General features: G+C 46.6%; 1 protein-coding gene and 1 long non-coding RNA gene across 12 annotated transcripts in view; both read left to right on the top strand.

Annotated features, from left to right (window-relative positions):
• Positions 1-18,005, top strand: part of Ptprm (protein tyrosine phosphatase, receptor type, M) — a 701,363-nt gene that overhangs the window by 598,810 nt on the left and 84,548 nt on the right. For all 11 annotated transcript variants that reach the window (NM_001431774.1, NM_001431773.1, NM_001168632.2 and 8 more), the window contains 1 exon segment: positions 5,007-5,094. In NM_001431774.1, coding sequence (NP_001418703.1) covers positions 5,007-5,094 — 88 coding nt within the window.
• LOC148003896 (uncharacterized) overlaps positions 11,097-18,005 on the top strand; it is an 11,210-nt gene continuing 4,301 nt past the window's right edge. Inside the window, exons 1-2 of the long non-coding RNA XR_015629877.1 lie at positions 11,097-13,658; positions 13,784-14,092. This is a non-coding gene — a long non-coding RNA (uncharacterized LOC148003896). The remainder of the gene's footprint in view (positions 13,659-13,783; positions 14,093-18,005) is intronic.

Raw genomic sequence — 18,005 nt, 5'->3', positions numbered from 1 at the left:
GTAGAATAAAGGCAGAAGTATATTTATGAAAATTCTAAAAGAAGGTGCAGTGAGACCATTAACTTAAATCCCCAAAATGCATAAAGTCGTTTATTTTTCATAATAAAAAAATTGAATCTATAGTTAGTGCATCAAATCTTACCTGTGTATTAAAAACCTGCCCTAAACACAATACTGCTTCGCTGTGCATTGTAGTTGGGACTCCTCCTGTAAAACAACGTGTCCTGGGGGTGTGAGGCAACACCGTCTGCCTCCCAGGCTTCTCCTCAAGCTGCTGTTCCAATAATTCGAGTCAACCATCACAGAATCATCTGCACGCTGTCTCCCAGATGTCCCTTCTGCCCTCTCTCGTTGGCCCATTTCCCCCAGATCACCTGTGCTCTGATTAAACCTGATTTTAATGAACTTGCAGATAATTCTGTCACTTGAAAGCCGTGAGGTGAGAGGTGGAGGAGGAATTGAGATCTGCACATGAACTTGAACATGGCAGAGACATCTAAGGAGAGGGAAGGCCAAGATTTCCCTGAACTGGACTGAGTGCTTTGAGGGGGTCTCTGCTTTGGAGGATTCTAACCTTGGTTGTTGGCTACTCAATGGATTCAATAAAACCCAGCTAGGAAGATATACAGCATGGGTTGTGGAGTGTTTCCTCCCAAGAATATTGGTTCAAGGTTGAATTCTAACCAAAGCTTTAATCTGTGTCATTTAAAGGAAGTTGCATGACTCTGACCTCTTAAAAGATAAAAAGGATAGCTTAGAAACCTTTCACTCTTGCCCAGGGAGAAGGGTACACGATATAAGTTTTATAAAGCAGGTCTGATTTACCAGTAGACGCTCAGAAGCCAACACCAGGTAGAAATGAATGTATGGATCTCTTGATTAGCAATCTATAGACAACTGATCTATTGACACCCCAGGGGAGTGGAGTGTCCTAGGTCCTTGATATCCGCTGTGTAGTCTGCTTGTCAGTAAGTTTACTGGCAACCCTCCGCCTCACGGTGGTAACCCTCCGCCTCACGGTGGACAAACACAAAGCAAGGCCAAACAAAAGAAAAGCATTCCTAGACTTGCCAGAAACCTGGTCTCTCTGAGGAGGGATGAATGAGGCTCGTCTGCTAAGTATGCGATTGTAGACTTCCGTGGGGCGTGGCTACAGACTACTCTCGAAGCAGCCGTAATGACCTGTGTCCCTGCCTCCACTGTTACTCTTGCGTTAAGAATTTAGAACTGAGAGAACCACGCCATGGGTGCCATGTGATGAGTGATCTTCGCTGTCAGCTTGACTGAGTTTACAGTCGCCTAGGAGACTTGCCAGTCCTTTCCAGAAGGCATTAAGGAGGTGGACAGTCCCATCCTGAGCATAGCTGCCACCATTTCTCACGCCGAGAACAAACTAAAACAGAGAAGAGGACATACGTCAGTGTTCCTCCTCCGTAAGCTCCTGCAATCCATGCCGTCCATCCAGGTGGAAGGCAAACAGCCATGTCCGAAACTGAGCCAAAATCTTCCTTCCTCCATTAAGCCATTCTGGTCGAACATACAAAGTTCTAGCAATGAACAATGTATCTAGCACAGGCTCTGAATGTAGGGACCCATGTGTTAGGCTCTGGTTCCTCGGATCACGCAGCAGTGTCGAGGCCGTAGGCTAACTCAGCATGCTGACTTGAACTCTACACTTACCTTTGGTACTGCTGTAGGCTTTAGGCATGTGAAGAAATACAGAACCTAAAAATAAATCTTCTTAAATACTTTTAAAACATATTCTAATAAAACCCCGAATTTTTTTAAAAAATGTTGCATTGTCTCCTTTGCAAAAGTCAGCAAAAAGCCACTACAGCCAACCCCGGAAGCTCTCACCTCCTCCCGAAGCCCCCACCTGTGTATCATGTGTTTCCAAGCCAATGATAAGAAGGGGGAGGTAAACTCCGTCTTTGCATAGAGCGTTTGCCTGTAAAATTAGAGCAGGCCGGTTGCTGAAAGTCCAAGACACAATCACTGCTTTCATGAGGAGTCATCAAGCAATAACGTAGAGGTGACACCCTGACCTTTAGCCCGTGAGGCTCTGCAGAGACAATGAACTCCTTCACCTTGAGTCTCCAGCTTAAGGGTCCTCAACCTTCCTAATGCTGTGACCCGTTAGTACACAGCTCCTCATGTTGTGGGAGCCCCATAAAGTTATTTTCATTGCTACGTCATAACTGCCATTTTGCTACTGTTACAAATTGTGAAGTAAATATTTTTGGAGATAGAGGTTTTCCAAGGGGGTTGCAATGCACTGATGCCTGCCTTAATAAAGCTTGGGGTATCAACTCACAAACCCCATCCAGTCAAAACATTCTGGGAACCAGGGCTCTGAAATGGGATGAGAGATTGATTATTTTCCCATCTGCTGATTGGCATCTCGATTGGTATCTTGAGTCACCAATTAAAGGAAAGTGAAGGGGTCACCATAACTGTTTTTAGGGATAGGGGCTCTTGGGAGTCCTGTGATTGCCACACACACACTAAAGACGCAGCTGCTGGATGGGCACCAAACCCCGTGGGAGGAGCCCCTGCCTGTCAAGAGTGGGGTGGATTGTCTGTGCTGCCGTTACCCCCCAAAATGCAGCAGGAGTTCACCTGCAGAAGATGTCAGAGTCTCCCTCAAAGTCAGTTGTCTTCTCCCGTCTCTCTGCAGAATAAAAGAAGACCGTTTTAGATGGGTAGGAAAGGCAGGGAGAATTGAAATTGGTGATTAAATCATGACAAACTCAAGGTAGAATTACATTGTTAGAAGTCAAATAATAGTTATTACTCAAACCGCGAAATAATTGTCATCCGTAGAATAACAAAGACACTTTTCAGAACAAGAACAGTTGACTTCAGAAGTCCCTGGAGCTAATTTTAAAGGTGGCATAGGGCAGAGCCCAGTTAACATACTGCAGCTTGGTGTGGGTTACACAGTGAACTTTCTCCAGATGAAATTACCCGATGAGTTTTCAATTGTACTCTTATTGTCTCGATGCATTAATAACTTTAAAGTATTACCCTGCATCCTCGGGACATACAAGCCAGTAGTATATGACTGCTGCCTCAGTTGTTCCCACACACAGACTCTAATCTTTGCCTCTTTAATTTTATTTTTATTTTATATGTACAAGTATTTTGTATGCATGTATGTGTGCACCCACAGACACCAGAAAAGAGGATCTGACCCACTAGAACTTGGGTTACACATGGTTGTGAGCTCCTGTGTGGCTGCCTGGAACCAAACCCAGGTCCTCTGAAAGAGCAGCAAGTGCTCTCGCCCACCGACTGTTCTCTCCAGCCCTCCCCTACGTTTTTCACAATAATAAGTTTATTTTTAAAGTGGCATGTCTTTTATGATCATGGCCAAGGGACCTTAGATGAACATAAACAATTAAGACTCAGTCCCCATGTTGGTGGCACGGTCCTTGAGTTCCTGCTCAGTTCCTATAATGGTGGCATGGGCTACCGGTTCCTGCCTGCTACGAAGTGGTGGCTGCTGCCAGTTTGTTCCATGTGCATGCTGACCACAAGGATTAAAACCCGTGGGTTGGGTAGGGCAGTGGTCAGGATCTTTTCCTGCCTAGTAGTTGTGAAAACTCATCTGGGTCAGAGAAACAAGACCCAACAGGATAGAGAAAATGGGGGCGGCACAGATGACATCTGATGAAGTCCGTGACGTGTGCACAGGCAGATCCATACTCGGGTATCATTCACTCCTCAGAGGTCCATGGGTCAGAAGTTCGCTCTTTACTGTGCTCACATTTCATTTCAAGATGGAGCCTTAAGAACCAGAACCTGCTAATGAGTTCTTAGGGCAGCTGGAAGAGGCCCTGTGAAGGGATTGCGGAATCCGGGTCTCTCAGCTTCCCTGCATTCCACTCTGACCCCCGACCTTCCTGTGTTCCTAGCAAGATGCCATCACCTACCACTAGAGGCCAAACAGGCAGGGCTTCCTAAGCTGGCCGAGAGTCAACGAGCCTTTCGTCTTTATAAGTAGCCTGTTTCTAGAACATCATTCAGATGGTGGAGAATGGACTGACACAGGCTTCCAAAGCCTTAGAATAGATTTTTTATATCAAAGCAAAGGTATGCTGTAACAAAGCAATACAGCCCTCATTCACTCAGTAAATATTCACTGATGCAAACCATGAGGGCGTGAGCTCCCCCTCTTATGCAGTCCCCTCCCTCGGATTCTGCTCCAATGACAGACAAGCATAGATCACGCTTAACACTGTTCACGGTGCACATGGTCCAGGCGCTGTGTACCCGGCAGGCAAGTCTGCAGCACCTGAGCCCCATCCCAGCAGTGTTGGAGATAAGCTTGCTTAGCATCCGTGACACCGACAGGAAGTAAGCTTTACTCACGTTAGGTAGTGCACACGTTACCTACTGCGCTGCCGCCCGTAACTGTGTAGCATTGAGTATCCACGGGCACCATGGGCACTAGAGTGGGACTAAAAGCGCAGATCGGTCTTGTTGTCACTTGTCCACTGATAACAAAAGGTGGTTTTCATTATAAATGGACAGGAAAAACCTAAGCCCCCTCACATTATATATCCAGATGAAATTCAGGGTATATTGCAGGATTTTAATCTTAATGCCGTAAAGATTTGGCTTTCCCATTCCAGCCCAAAATAACATTCCTTTGGTTATTTATTAGGAAGGGGGTGGGGAGGAGTATGTCTTAAAAGATTAATGGAAATGTGTAATATAATGAAGGAATTTGGGGAAATGTTGAGTTTTTTTTCTCTCCTTCAAATATTCCAGCAGGGCATTGTCTGAATAAATTGTGGATTTTTCTCTCTATCCTCTACCTCTGTGCGATGCTCTCCAAGACGAAAGCCGAATAAAATATTCCCCAAGTGAGACAGCTTCATTCTCGTTAGGACTGCCTGCCTGGCCACCACCCCACATGAAGGACCCCCTCCCATTAAGACCCCTCTGTTCACGACATCAAACTGCCAAGCTTAGTGTCACTTTCTCTCTCTCTCTTCCAGAGCTTCTTTGAAGGACAGTCTGCACCGTGGGACTCGGCTAAGAAAGACGAGAACAGAATGAAGAATAGATACGGAAACATCATAGCATGTAAGTGGTGGTGGTGGCCGCGGTGGTGAGCCCCGGCAGGGCTGGCTCCCCGGCTCGTGCAATGAGAATTTACCATGCAGTGCCTGCCTCTGTATCTCCTGCAAGAGCTAGTGTCAAGGCCTGTGCTAAGTGAGGGAAAAAATCATCTGTGACCCCCAACTACCTCCCTGTGCGTCCTCCCTGGGGGCCTGGTTTTCCTTTTATATGCGGGGTCTATGGAACACAGGTCATGTCACAAAGCAGAGGGAGAAAATGCATTTTGGAAGGAGCAAACACCATCGACTTTAATGCTCCCCAACTGCTGCATAAGAAGGAATAGAAGTAATGGCTTGGCTCACAGCAGGCTTCGCGCGCAGAGCTCCACACCCTTTGGCGCATTAATCCTCCGGACAGTGGGTTAGGTAGGTCAGTAATGGCCCCATTTTAAGGGCAGGAAAGCGAAACTCAGAAGTTAAATGATAGTCTCCATATCACAATACTCATTAGCAAAGGGGCCAGGATTATCTCTCAGAAATTCCCAGCGCCTGCGAAACCGAGCGCCACCATCCATAATGCCTCAGACAGCTCCTAAATCGAGCCCAACCTCATTAATGTTCCGTAACCGCGCCGAGGCTCGTAGCAGATTGATGAGCCTCCTTCTCCCAGGGCCCAGACCATCCATCCTCTGCATCCAACTGCCCCAAATCATACAGGATGGCATCGAGGTACCGATGGGCCCACTGCGGTCGCCTAACAGAGTCCGGGCTTTTGAGGAAGGAGCAGAAACCAACAACAGCTCGAAGCAGAGCCTGGGGAGCCCCTCGTTCACCACACGCTGTTCCTTAGAAAAGAACAAACTCGCAGGGTCCGGGAATTCCAAGGGAGCTGTGCATTTGCTTTATTGATTGTGAAAGTCCAGCTTGCCTGCCGGAACATTCCTTGGCCTGACAGCACAGTTGCTATGGTTGGGATGCCCCGGCGTCCCCTGGGATTTTGGAAATGTTCTGATCCATTCAAGTCCCAGGTTGCTAAGTACTTGGAATGTGGCTGCCATGACTGAGAAGCCAATATTTTTTTTTAAATCTTTCATTTCCTTCTCATTATTTTGAATTTGAACAGCAAGCGAGGCTAGTGGCTGTCATATTGGATGGCTGTTTTCGTTACTTTTCTGTTCCCATGACAAAACTCCATGACCAAAGCAACTAATAAAAGAAGAATTTAATTGGGGGCTCACATTTCAAGAGGGTTAGAGCCAGTGACCATCATGGTAGGAGGCAAGAAGGCAGGCATGACACCAGAACAGTGGCTGAGACCTTGTGTCCTTATCAGCAAGCAGAAGGCAGAGACGGTGGGTGGGGAGGGGGAGCCTGGAAGGCATGGGCTTTTGGAACTTCAGAGTTCACCCTCAGTGACACACCTCCCCCAACCAGACCAGGCCTTCCCAAACGTAAGAGCCTATGGGGGACATTCTCATTCAAACCACCACAGAAGTACATGCCATCTGCATGTTTCATACAAACAAAAGAATAGGGCTTACACAGAACACGCCAAGCCTTGCCTTCCCCTTGGCTACCAACAAGGGAAACCTGCCTGCCTCTCAAGGGTATGAACGTGGCGTCCCCGTGCTCCATGGGACTGGTTTTTAAAAGCCCACCATAGTTGCTTAAGGTACTGTGGCTCTACTATAGTCACAGGAAGGCAATGTGCCCTGAGGTCTCGAGTTCGATCCCCTCTGGCGAAGTGTGTTGGCACTCTGGGACACTTTCTCAGAATTAAACAGTGAGCTTACAAAGATGGTAACTAACACCAGCTCTTCTCTCTGCCCCAAGACACAGCCAGCAAGCACTTGGCAGCCATGTTAAAGGGAGTCTGGTTCAGGAGAGCTTCAAGCTTGCTTCTCTGTGGAGTTTAGTTTAATACTTACCCTGCAGGTTACTTGAGAGGGTCTGTGGGCATGCATGTTCAAGTACACATACATGTTGAGGTGGGCGTGTATGTACATAAAGGACAAGGAGAGCTCGAGAGTCCTATTCTACCCTTCTCTACCATGTTCCCTTACAACACAATATGTCACTGTACTTGGAGCTGAGCTGGTGGCCAGAAAGCTGCAGCCTTTGTCCTGTCTCTCCCCTCCATAACACTATGATGATATGTAAGTCAGAGCAGGTCCTGGGGATTTGAGCAACAAGCAGGCTCACTGAGCTGTCTGTCTGTCTGTCTCCCCTCCTGAGAAATACTCTCAGACGCTTAGCAGAACACAGCTGAGGTCAGGCATCAATACTCTGAAAAGCTCACATCCAGAATGCTCCAAAAGTCTGCAGATAGTGCATACCGGGTGGGTGTTAGACAGAAATGAAATAACTCACACACACACACACACACACACACACACACACACACAAGTCTAGAACCTCCTATTCCTGGTTCTAAGCTAGCATTTACAACGCTGCACACCACTAAGTAATTTTCACACACTTGTTCACTCTCTGCAAGGAGAGTACGTGTGTGTGTGTGTGTGTGTGTGTGTGTGTGTATCTGTCTGTGTAAAGATTTGTATGTATGTGTCTGTCTGTGTATATGTGTGTATCTGTCTGTCTGTGTCTGTGCATATGTGTGTGCATGTGTATATGTGTCCATCTGTCTATATCTCTGTATATGTGTGTCTGTATCTCTGTGTATGTGTCTGTATCTATGTATATGTGTGTGAGTCTATATCTATGTGTGTGTGTGTGTGTGTGTGTGTGTGTGTGTGTGTGTGTACACATACATGGCTATATACCACTTGCATGGCTTGTCTCTGAGGAGGTCGGAAGAGGGCATGGGATCCCCAGGAACCAGAGTTATAGATGATCATGGACAGCCATATGGGTGCTGGGAATCAAACCTGGGTCCTCCAGAAGAGCAGACAGTGCCCTTCACCTCCAAGTCTCTCTCCAGCCCATGAGACACTTAGTATGTTATGTGTCTATTTTAAAAGCTATGCAAGGAGGGTGAAGATACAGCTTGCGTTGTGGAAGATGAATTCAGAAGTGGGCAGGTTTAAATGTTGCTGCCACCGTGGGTTTCCAGTCTGAGAGCCAGACAGGCCAAGACAGGCAGGAAATGCTAGAGCTCTGGCTGTCGAGTGGGAACTACATTGCAGAAGCCCTGCTGGGACCTGAGGGGAGGACAGAGGGAGAAGACACATGATCGGGGAAGACCCTGTAGGAAGATCAGGAGAGCATAGGACTTGGGTTTAGAAGACGGAACCAGGAGTCCACTGTGCTTTCAGCTGAATGTCCCTGGGTGAGTCGTGAGCCTACTTAATGCCATAATTTTGCGAGAGCATTACCTGTTACAGAAGTCGGCCTAACGCTGCAGTGACATCACTGCTCCCTGTGGTGAGCACGCTCATTATATCACCACGATTGTGTCATTCTTTTGTAGTTTAGAAAAGTCCTAGCACCATTTAAAATGAAACCGTGAACAACTGAGCAAGTCAGTATTGTGGAGCTTGTGCTTCAAATGGTTTCCTCACGGTGACACCCTGCCCCTTTCTGGCCACCGTCACTGTGGCCGGCTCTACATGGGCTGGGCTGTGGCGTGCATCTCTGTGAGACATGGCTGTCTGTGGTCTTGCGTGTTGCATTTTCTAACTTGTGGGTGACCTCCCTTCTAGCTCCTCTTTGTCCTCTCTCAGCATTTCCACACTGGATTGCCTTGCTTGTGTGCCTTTCCAGGGATGATGTCACACAGAAACTGCTGCTCCAGCCACACCATCCAGTCTCCTGCCTTCTGTCTCTCTGCAGCACCCAGACACCTCTGCTACTGCACGGCTTCTCCCACCTCACAGCTTCTCCCTCCACACAGCTCCTCCCACTGTACAGCTTCTCCCTCCACACAGCTTCTCCCACTGAACAGCTTCTCCCTCCACACAGCTTTTCTTGCTGCACAGCCTCTCTAGTGCACAGCTTCTCCTACCACACAGCCTCTTCACTGCACAACATCTCCCACTGCACAGCTTCTCCCACCTCACAGCTTCTCCCACCTCACAGCTTTTCTCACTGCACAGCCTCTTCACTGCCCAGCTTCTCCCACTGCACAGCTTCTCCTACCTCACAGCTTATCCCTCCACACAGCTTTTCTCACTGCACAGCCTCTCCAATGCATAGCTTCTCCCACCTCACAGCTTTCCTTCTAGTTTGCTACGTTTTCTAAAATCTCTCTAGATTTATCTATTTATAGCTCATTATTTATGTAAGCATATTTTTATATGACCGTGTATCATATAATTACACTACAACATGTATATAAACCGTGTAATTCTCTACAGAGTTCTAGGTTGGTATTCCGTGAGATATTGATCACTTTAACAACCTGTCAGTTATTAATGCTTCTAAACTATGACATCCAGGTCCTTAGAACTAGTGATGTTCTCTGTGTGAACAGAATGATTTCAATACCATACAACCTTGAGGGAAAACCACTGCCTTTGTCATAAGCAGTAGAAGTGTCTGACAGCAGCCTCTTCACCATATTTGTGTGAGACCATGCGATCTGAGAGCTGGGCCACTGGGGAGGGTACCCACGAATGAGTTCCCTAAGCCATTTTTGTGAGTCCATTAAAGAGCTTTCTCAGTAGTATGAGTAGTAACACCTAGAAAGTGCCTCATTGGCATGTGTGTGCTTGTGCACACATGTGCATATGTGGGCACATGCATACCTGTGTGCATGTATAAGAATGAGTCTTACCTATTGTAAAAGATGTGCAAAGATTTGAAGACTTAAGGAAAGAGTAAGAGTCCTTATCTAACCTAAGCCACATGTATGTTCACATGTGTATAATGCTTATATCCTCAGTAGGCATAGAGGGTGCATTCTGCATCCCTAAAGATACATATAAATGCAGAAAGGCCAGTTCCCCTTACTGAGATGTGCGCCTCCCAGAGCCAAGGCCTTGGGGACAGGCCCCTCCCCCTGGTGTGAGGAATTGTGGGGTTCCGTGTACACACCACAGAGAATCTCAGCAGCCCCTTCCAAAGAACATAAAAAGAGCTGGTAATGATCACACTCATTGTTTCGAAACAGTGTTTGCATATAAAATGGTGTTAACGGCGCTTCAAAGCTGTTTATGGGCTTTGCTCTTAAGTAAGTTAAACTTTTCCTTTATTTACACTATAAATTTGCTGAGCTAGCCCTTTCCAAATGGAAGCTAGCATTCTGTCCGCCATTACCACCACCGCCACACACAGACTCAGCCCCTCTAATCCTCTCAACGATTCCTGGTTATAATTAACTCCGAGCAAAGATAAACACCAAATCTCCCAGCTAACGAGGCAGCCCCTCTGCAGCTGCTCCCCATTATGGGGCACTGGTAGTGGAGAGAACGAGCCAGACTCCGTGGGCACCTCCCAGGCAGACCCTCTCTTCCTTTTGCCATTTATTCAACAAATACATATTTAACCACCACGTGCCTGGCCATGATCCAAGCTGAAATCCTTCCCTCCACATACGTTTACCAAATGCTCCCTATAAACAAGATACTGTTGTAGATGTCGGAGAGCAGGCTGGGAACCAAACAGAGAGGATGGTAGTAGAGCCGCCGAGGAGACTGAGCGGACACGAAGAGCATCGTGTGGATGCTCACCGAGAGACGTCAGACCCAGAGCAAGGTGGGTGACGGCATCGGGTGCGAGTTCCAGTTTTTAGAATGTGGTCCAGGAGGACCTTCTGGGAGGCCACGATGTAAGCCAGAGCTTGAGGCAGAGGAGGAAGTAGCCATTGTAGGACAGTGAATGCCGCCAGGTGAGGGCAGGAGGCCAGCGTGGCCAGAGCAGAGAGGTTGGAGGGCAATTTCAGGCACGAGAAACTGGGCTAACAACCGCAATAAACCTGGCAGGGTCTCTACCCCCTTGAGCCCGGCAGTCGCAGGGCAGAAGTTGGGGATCTGTGGAGGAAATTAAACGATTATATCTGATAACCCAGAGGAGCAGAATACATTTTAAGGGCGAATCCAATGGTAACTGGTTCAGTTAAAGCTTACTGTGCAGACTGATTCATTTGGAGATGTGGCACAGCCTCTCTGAAGATGTGCACAGAACACTACAGGATAGATTGGTAACTCCCTACTTTACTGTGACACAGGGGAGGGGGGCGAGTTTGAGGAAATGAAGAAGGACTAGGTGGTTGGAATGGGAAAGTGAGAGTTAGATGATATGGGGGCATGGAGGGATCCAAACCATAATCTAGAGCACATTAAGGCATTTACTCATGAAAGCAAGGGAATTTTATTAAACAAAAGCGTGTTGTTAATCAAACAAGCCCTGGGAATTTTTAAATCAAACCGTCAGATAGAAAATCTATCAGAAAAATCACCCAGTTAAGAGATCTTTAGTAGCCCACATGTGAAAATATATGTTGTAGATTCAAAGAAAGTAACTGACCCAAAAAACCCTCTGGATAGAATGTGGAGTCCTTCCCACACCTCCAAATAAGCCAGTCCCCATAGGTCAAGCTTTAAAAGAATCTCGTACAGTCTGATGCTCCTTTAATGGACAGATAGGCTGTGTCGTCAAATGAGAACAAGTATGAAAAGAAGAGATCAGTTGTGGCCTGAGGTTCTCGGGGAGTGCAGCCTGGAGACATTTTGAAGCACTCAAATGCTCTGTTGGTGGACAGTTAAAAGGACTGCTCTGAGAACGACCACAAGGGGGCCTGGTGCCAGAAACAGGTTAGTAGGTCATGTGGCCCATACTCAGGTCAGATAAGAAAGCACAGTGAGAATCTGTGGGGGAGCACATGGAGACCCCAGGGAGGGGGAGGCTGTAAAAGCAGGCCATGCTGATCCTACAAACAGAAGGTGGGTGATGCTGGAGTCAGGGTTGGAGAGCCGGTTCTGTAAAGACTGACTTGGTGCTGATTGCCAGCAGCAGCAAGCACACCCTTGCCAGGAAGGGAAGAAAAGTTAGCCAGTTTCCCCAGTGCAGAGTCTGCCCTCTGCTGGAGCAAGCCAGCTTCCCCAATACAGAGTCTGCCCTCTGCTGGAGCAAGCCAGCTTCCCCAATACAGAGTCTGCCCTCTGATGGAGCAAGCTGGCTTCCCCAGTGCATCAGCTAATCAATATCAGAACTTGGGCTGCTTACCCTCCCTCACCTGTCCCTCCAGAACGCTTTAACCAGAAACCCGATTTTGATGGCCCAAGTCAAAGGGCATTTTTCCAGGATTTTTTATACTGGAGCAAAATCCTTCTCTTTCTGCTAATTGAGCAACTCCAGCAGGTCTGTAAAGACTATTTACAGCTGTCATGGCTTTCAAGGCAGTGGGAGGAAAGGAACTGAGTGTTTCGTTAGATGAGAAGGAGCTGGATGCAGGATCCTTTAACATTAAATTCAGGTGGATGGACAGTCGGTGCAGATTGAAGCAGCACACCCTGGAAGATGTGGGATAAAATCAAAACGTCGAGAAGACCTAGAGTCAGGGGTCCCTGAAGGTTCCGAGCAGTACCTAGTAAGACCTGCTGAGGAGAAGTGGAGAAGCCACAAACAAGGCAAGGCAGCAACCTACCAACAGCAAGGTGGGGTCTCCATCCAGACGCCCCTGAGGTGAGAGCCAGGGCCTCCTTGCTGGCTAGCACTCAGAGCCTGGTGTCTGGAGGAATCGAGTGGAGTGGGACAGCAGGGGGAGTATGTGCAGCACCCCTCCCGGTGATGCTCACTGGGAGCCTTTCACAGGCTGTAACTTGCTATAGGAGCAGCAGAGCCCTTGGCCAGAGGTAACTACAGAAGGAGCAACGCCATTCTTTGCAGAAAGTAGCTTGGGAATTAAATGAATTTTGAGTCACCTCTCAGAGGCCAGATATTGCTTCAGTCACTGTGATTCCAATTCAGTACTTAACTATGTCATCAATATTTAACATGGGGGAGGGGGAGATAGAAGAAGGGAGGAGAGTTGGTTAGAGATGAACGCTTGTCAACTGCAGGCTCCTTTTCTGCACGGGGAATACCTGATCGCGTGGGTTAAAACTGTAAAGCCCTTGTCAATATTGATCTGCGTAACAGGAAGGTGTGAAAGCATTGGCAGCTACTTATAATGCCGTTTGACAAAAAGGTTTAAATACCACATTTAGAGGATTTAGGGCACAGAGACCTGTTTTAATTGTTTGGTATTTTTTTCTTACTTCCTCAGTGGCTTTCTGGGGGCCTCTTTCCTTCCCATTGATGCATAACAACTCTCCATCTTGAGGACAGCACAGATACACATCATATGAGTAATTCTCCTCTCTCCATCTTTAAGTGTTTATATGGAACTCTGAGTCTGCCGCTTCCAGTTCCCGACAAAATACGGAATAATTGTTTGAATGATAATGGCTGCTATCATGCTATAGAGCGTGAATATGGGCGCCCTCACCCCCTTGTCAGCTATGACTAGGCCCCCTTTGTTAAGCATCTTTTGTTCCCCTCCCTTTTCCTAGATACACCCATAGGCCTGCTTCAGCACCACACTGCTCACCTTCAGCGCATGCAGGTTACACACGCATGGGAAGTGCAAACCGACAGTGATTATTCAGCAGTAAATGGTAGCTTTTATCACCAGGTCTTCACGTGCCAGTTTCTTTTTTTTTTTTTTTTTTTTTTTGGTTCTTTTTTTCGGAGCTGGGGACCGAACCCAGGGCCTTGCGCTTCCTAGGTAAGCGCTCTACCACTGAGCTAAATCCCCAGCCCCCACGTGCCAGTTTCTTATCCCAAAATACCAATAGCCCAGGTGAGAAAAGGCGTATCTCAGGAAAGAAACTGACCAACCCAGAGTCTGGATGGAATGTGGGGTCAGACAGAAAAAGGACAGGTATAGACAGACAGATGGACAGAGAAAAGGTGCATCCCAGGAAAGAAACTGACCAACCCAGAGTCTGAGTGGAATGTGGGGTCAGACAGAAAAAGGACAGGTATAGACAGACAGATGGACAGGTGAGAAAAGGTGCATCCCAGAAAAGGAACTGACCAACCCAAGGTCTGGATGGAATGTGGGATCAGAAAAAGGACAGGTGAGTTCTCTGCACCCAAATCCCGTGGGAGGGAGAGCTGAACCTTCAGAGAGGCAGACAAACCTGGGAAACCAGAAGAGACTGCTCTCTGTACATACATCTCGGACGCCAGAGGAAAACACCAAGGCCATCTGGAACCCTGGTGCACTGAAGCTCCCGGAAGGGGCGGCACAGGTCTTCCTGGTTGCTGCCGCCGCAGAGAGCCCTTGGGCAGCACCCCGCGAGCAAACTTGAGCCTCGGGACCACAGGTAAGACCAACTTGTCTGCTGCAAGAGAGCTGCCTGGTGAGATCGGGACACACAGAGGCAGAGTTCATCTAGGACTGGGCACGTCCTGTGTTTGCCGGAGGTCCCACGCCCGCGGATCCCGGGCCCGCAGCAGCTCTCTGCTCCCAGACCCTGTGGGAAAGACACCTCACCGCCTGATCAGGTGGGCACTCCTGAGGCTGCAGAGTGGAAGAGACCACCAACACTGCCCACCCCTGCCCACATCCCTGGCCCAAGAGGAAACTGTATAAGGCCTCTGGGCTCCCGTGGGGGAGGGCCCAGGAGCGGCAGGACCCCTGCCTGAGACACCATCGGAACCTGAGGGAAACAGACCGGATAAACAGTTCTCTGCACCCAAATCCCGTGGGAGGGAGAGCTGAACCTTCAGAGAGGCAGACAAGCCTGGGAAACCAGAAGAGACTGCTCTCTGTACATACATCTCGGACGCCAGAGGAAAACACCAAAGGCCTTCTGGAACCCTGGTGCACTGAAGCTCCCGGAAGGGGCGGCACAGGTCTTCCTGGTTGCTGCCACCACAGAGAGCCCTTGGGCAGCACCCCGCGAGCAAACTTGAGCCTCGGGACCACAGGTAAGACCAACTTGTCTGCTGCAAGAAAGCTGCCTGGTGAACTCAAGACACAGGCCCACAGGAACAGCTGAAGACCTGTAGAGAGGAAAAACTACACGCCCGAAAGCAGAACACTCTGTCCCCATAACTGACTGAAAGAGAGGAAAACAGGTCTACAGCACTCCTGACACACAGGCTTATAGGACAGTCTAGCCACTGTCAGAAATAGCAGAACAAAGTAACACTAGAGATAATCTGATGGCGAGAGGCAAGCGCAGGAACCCAAGCAACAGAAACCAAGACTACATGGCACCATCGGAGCCCAATTCTCCCATCAAAACAAACATGGAATATCCAAACACACCAGAAAAGCAAGATCTAGTTTCAAAATCATATTTGATCATGATGCTGGAGGACTTCAAGAAAGACGTGAAGAACTCCCTTAGAGAACAAGTAGAAGCCTACAGAGAGGAATCGCAAAAATCCCTGAAAGAATTCCAGGAAAACACAATCGAACAGTTGAAGGAATTAAAAATGGAAATAGAAGCAATCAAGAAAGAACACATGGAAACAACCCTGGATATAGAAAAACAAAAGAAGAGACAAGGAGCCGTAAATACAAGCTTCACCAACAGAATACAAGAGATAGAAGAGAGAATCTCAGGAGCAGAAGATTCCATAGAAATCATCGACTCAACTGTCAAAGATAATGTAAAGTGGAAAAAGCTACTGGTCCAAAACATACAAGAAATCCAGGACTCAATGAGAAGATCAAACCTAAGGATAATAGGTATAGAAGAGAGTGAAGACTCCCAGCTCAAAGGACCAGTAAATATCTTCAACAAAATCATAGAAGAAAACTTCCCTAACCTAAAAAAAGAGATACCCATAGGCATACAAGATGCCTACAGAACTCCAAATAGATTGGACCAGAAAAGAAACACCTCCCGTCACATAATAGTCAAAACACCAAATGCACAAAATAAAGAAAGAATATTAAAAGCAGTAAGGGAAAAAGGTCAAGTAACATATAAAGGCAGACCTATCAGAATCACACCAGACTTCTCGCTAGAAACTATGAAGGCCAGAAGATCCTGGACTGATGTCATACAGACCCTAAGAGAACACAAATGCCAGCCCAGGTTACTGTATCCTGCAAAACTCTCAATTAACATAGATGGAGAAACCAAGATATTCCATGACAAAACCAAATTTACACAATATCTTTCTACAAATCCAGCACTACAAAGGATAATAAATGGTAAAGCCCAACATAAGGAGGCAAGCTATACCCTAGAAGAAGCAAGAAACTAATCGTCTTGGCAACAAAACAAAGAGAATGAAAGCACACAAACATAACCTCACATCCAAATATGAATATAACGGGAAGCAATAACCACTATTCCTTAATATCTCTCAACATCAATGGCCTCAACTCCCCAATAAAAAGAAATAGATTAACAAACTGGATACGCAACGAGGACCCTGCATTCTGCTGCCTACAGGAAACACACCTCAGAGACAAAGACAGACACTACCTCAGAGTGAAAGGCTGGAAAACAACTTTCCAAGCAAATGGTCAGAAGAAGCAAGCTGGAGTAGCCATTCTAATATCAAATAAAATCAATTTTCAACTAAAAGTCATCAAAAAAGATAAGGAAGGACACTACATATTCATCAAAGGAAAAATCCACCAAGATGAACTCTCAATCCTAAATATCTATGCCCCAAATACAAGGGCACCTACATACGTAAAAGAAACCTTACTAAAGCTCAAAACACACATTGGACCTCACACAATAATAGTGGGAGATTTCAACACCCCACTCTCATCAATGGACAGATCATGGAAACAGAAATTAAACAGAGATGTAGACAGACTAAGAGAAGTCATGAGCCAAATGGACCTAACGGATATTTATAGAACATTCTATCCTAAAGCAAAGGGATATACCTTCTTCTCAGTTCCTCATGGTACTTTCTCCAAAATTGACCATATAATTGGTCAAAAAACAGGCCTCAACAGGTACAGAAAGATAGAAATAATCCCATGCGTGCTATCGGACCACCACGGCCTAAAACTGGTCTTCAATAACAATCAAGGAAGAATGTCCACATATACTTGGAAATTGAACAATGCTCTACTCAATGATAACCTGGTCAAGGAAGAAATAAAGAAAGAAATTAAAAACTTTTTAGAATTTAATGAAAATGAAGGTACAACATACCCAAACTTATGGGACACAATGAAAGCTGTGCTAAGAGGAAAACTCATAGCGCTGAGTGCCTGCAGAAAGAAACAGGAAAGAGCATATGTCAGCAGCTTGACAGCACACCTAAAAGCTCTAGAACAAAAAGAAGCACATACACCCAGGAGGAGTAGAAGGCAGGAAATAATCAAACTCAGAGCTGAAATCAACCAAGTAGAAACAAAAAGGACCATAGAAAGAATCAACAGAACCAAAAGTTGGTTCTTTGAGAAAATCAACAAGATAGATAAACCCTTAGCCAGACTAACGAGAGGACACAGAGAGTGCGTCCAAATTAACAAAATCAGAAATGAAAAGGGAGACATAACAACAGATTCAGAGGAAATTCAAAAAATCATCAGATCTTACTACAAAAACCTATATTCAACAAAACTTGAAAATCTTCAGGAAATGGACAATTTCCTAGACAGATACCAGGTACCGAAGTTAAATCAGGAACAGATAAACCAGTTAAACAACCCCATAACTCCTAAGGAAATAGAAGCAGTCATTAAAGGTCTCCCAATCAAAAAGAGCCCAGGTCCAGACGGGTTTAGTGCAGAATTCTATCAAACCTTCATAGAAGACCTCATACCAATATTATCCAAACTATTCCACAAAATTGAAACAGATGGATCACTACCGAATACCTTCTACGAAGCCACAATTACTCTTATACCTAAACCACACAAAGACACAACAAAGAAAGAGAACTTCAGACCAATTTCCCTTATGAATATCGACGCAAAAATACTCAACAAAATTCTGGCAAACCGAATCCAAGAGCACATCAAAACAATCATCCACCATGATCAAGTAGGCTTCATCC

Source organism: Rattus norvegicus, chromosome 9 (genome assembly GCF_021556685.1).
Source record: "Rattus norvegicus strain SHRSP/BbbUtx chromosome 9, alternate assembly SHRSP_T2T, whole genome shotgun sequence".
In the NCBI taxonomy this organism is placed as follows: Eukaryota; Metazoa; Chordata; class Mammalia; order Rodentia; family Muridae; genus Rattus; species Rattus norvegicus.
Note: the sequence above shows the minus strand (reverse complement) of the source record. Positions and strands in the feature narration are given on the sequence as shown.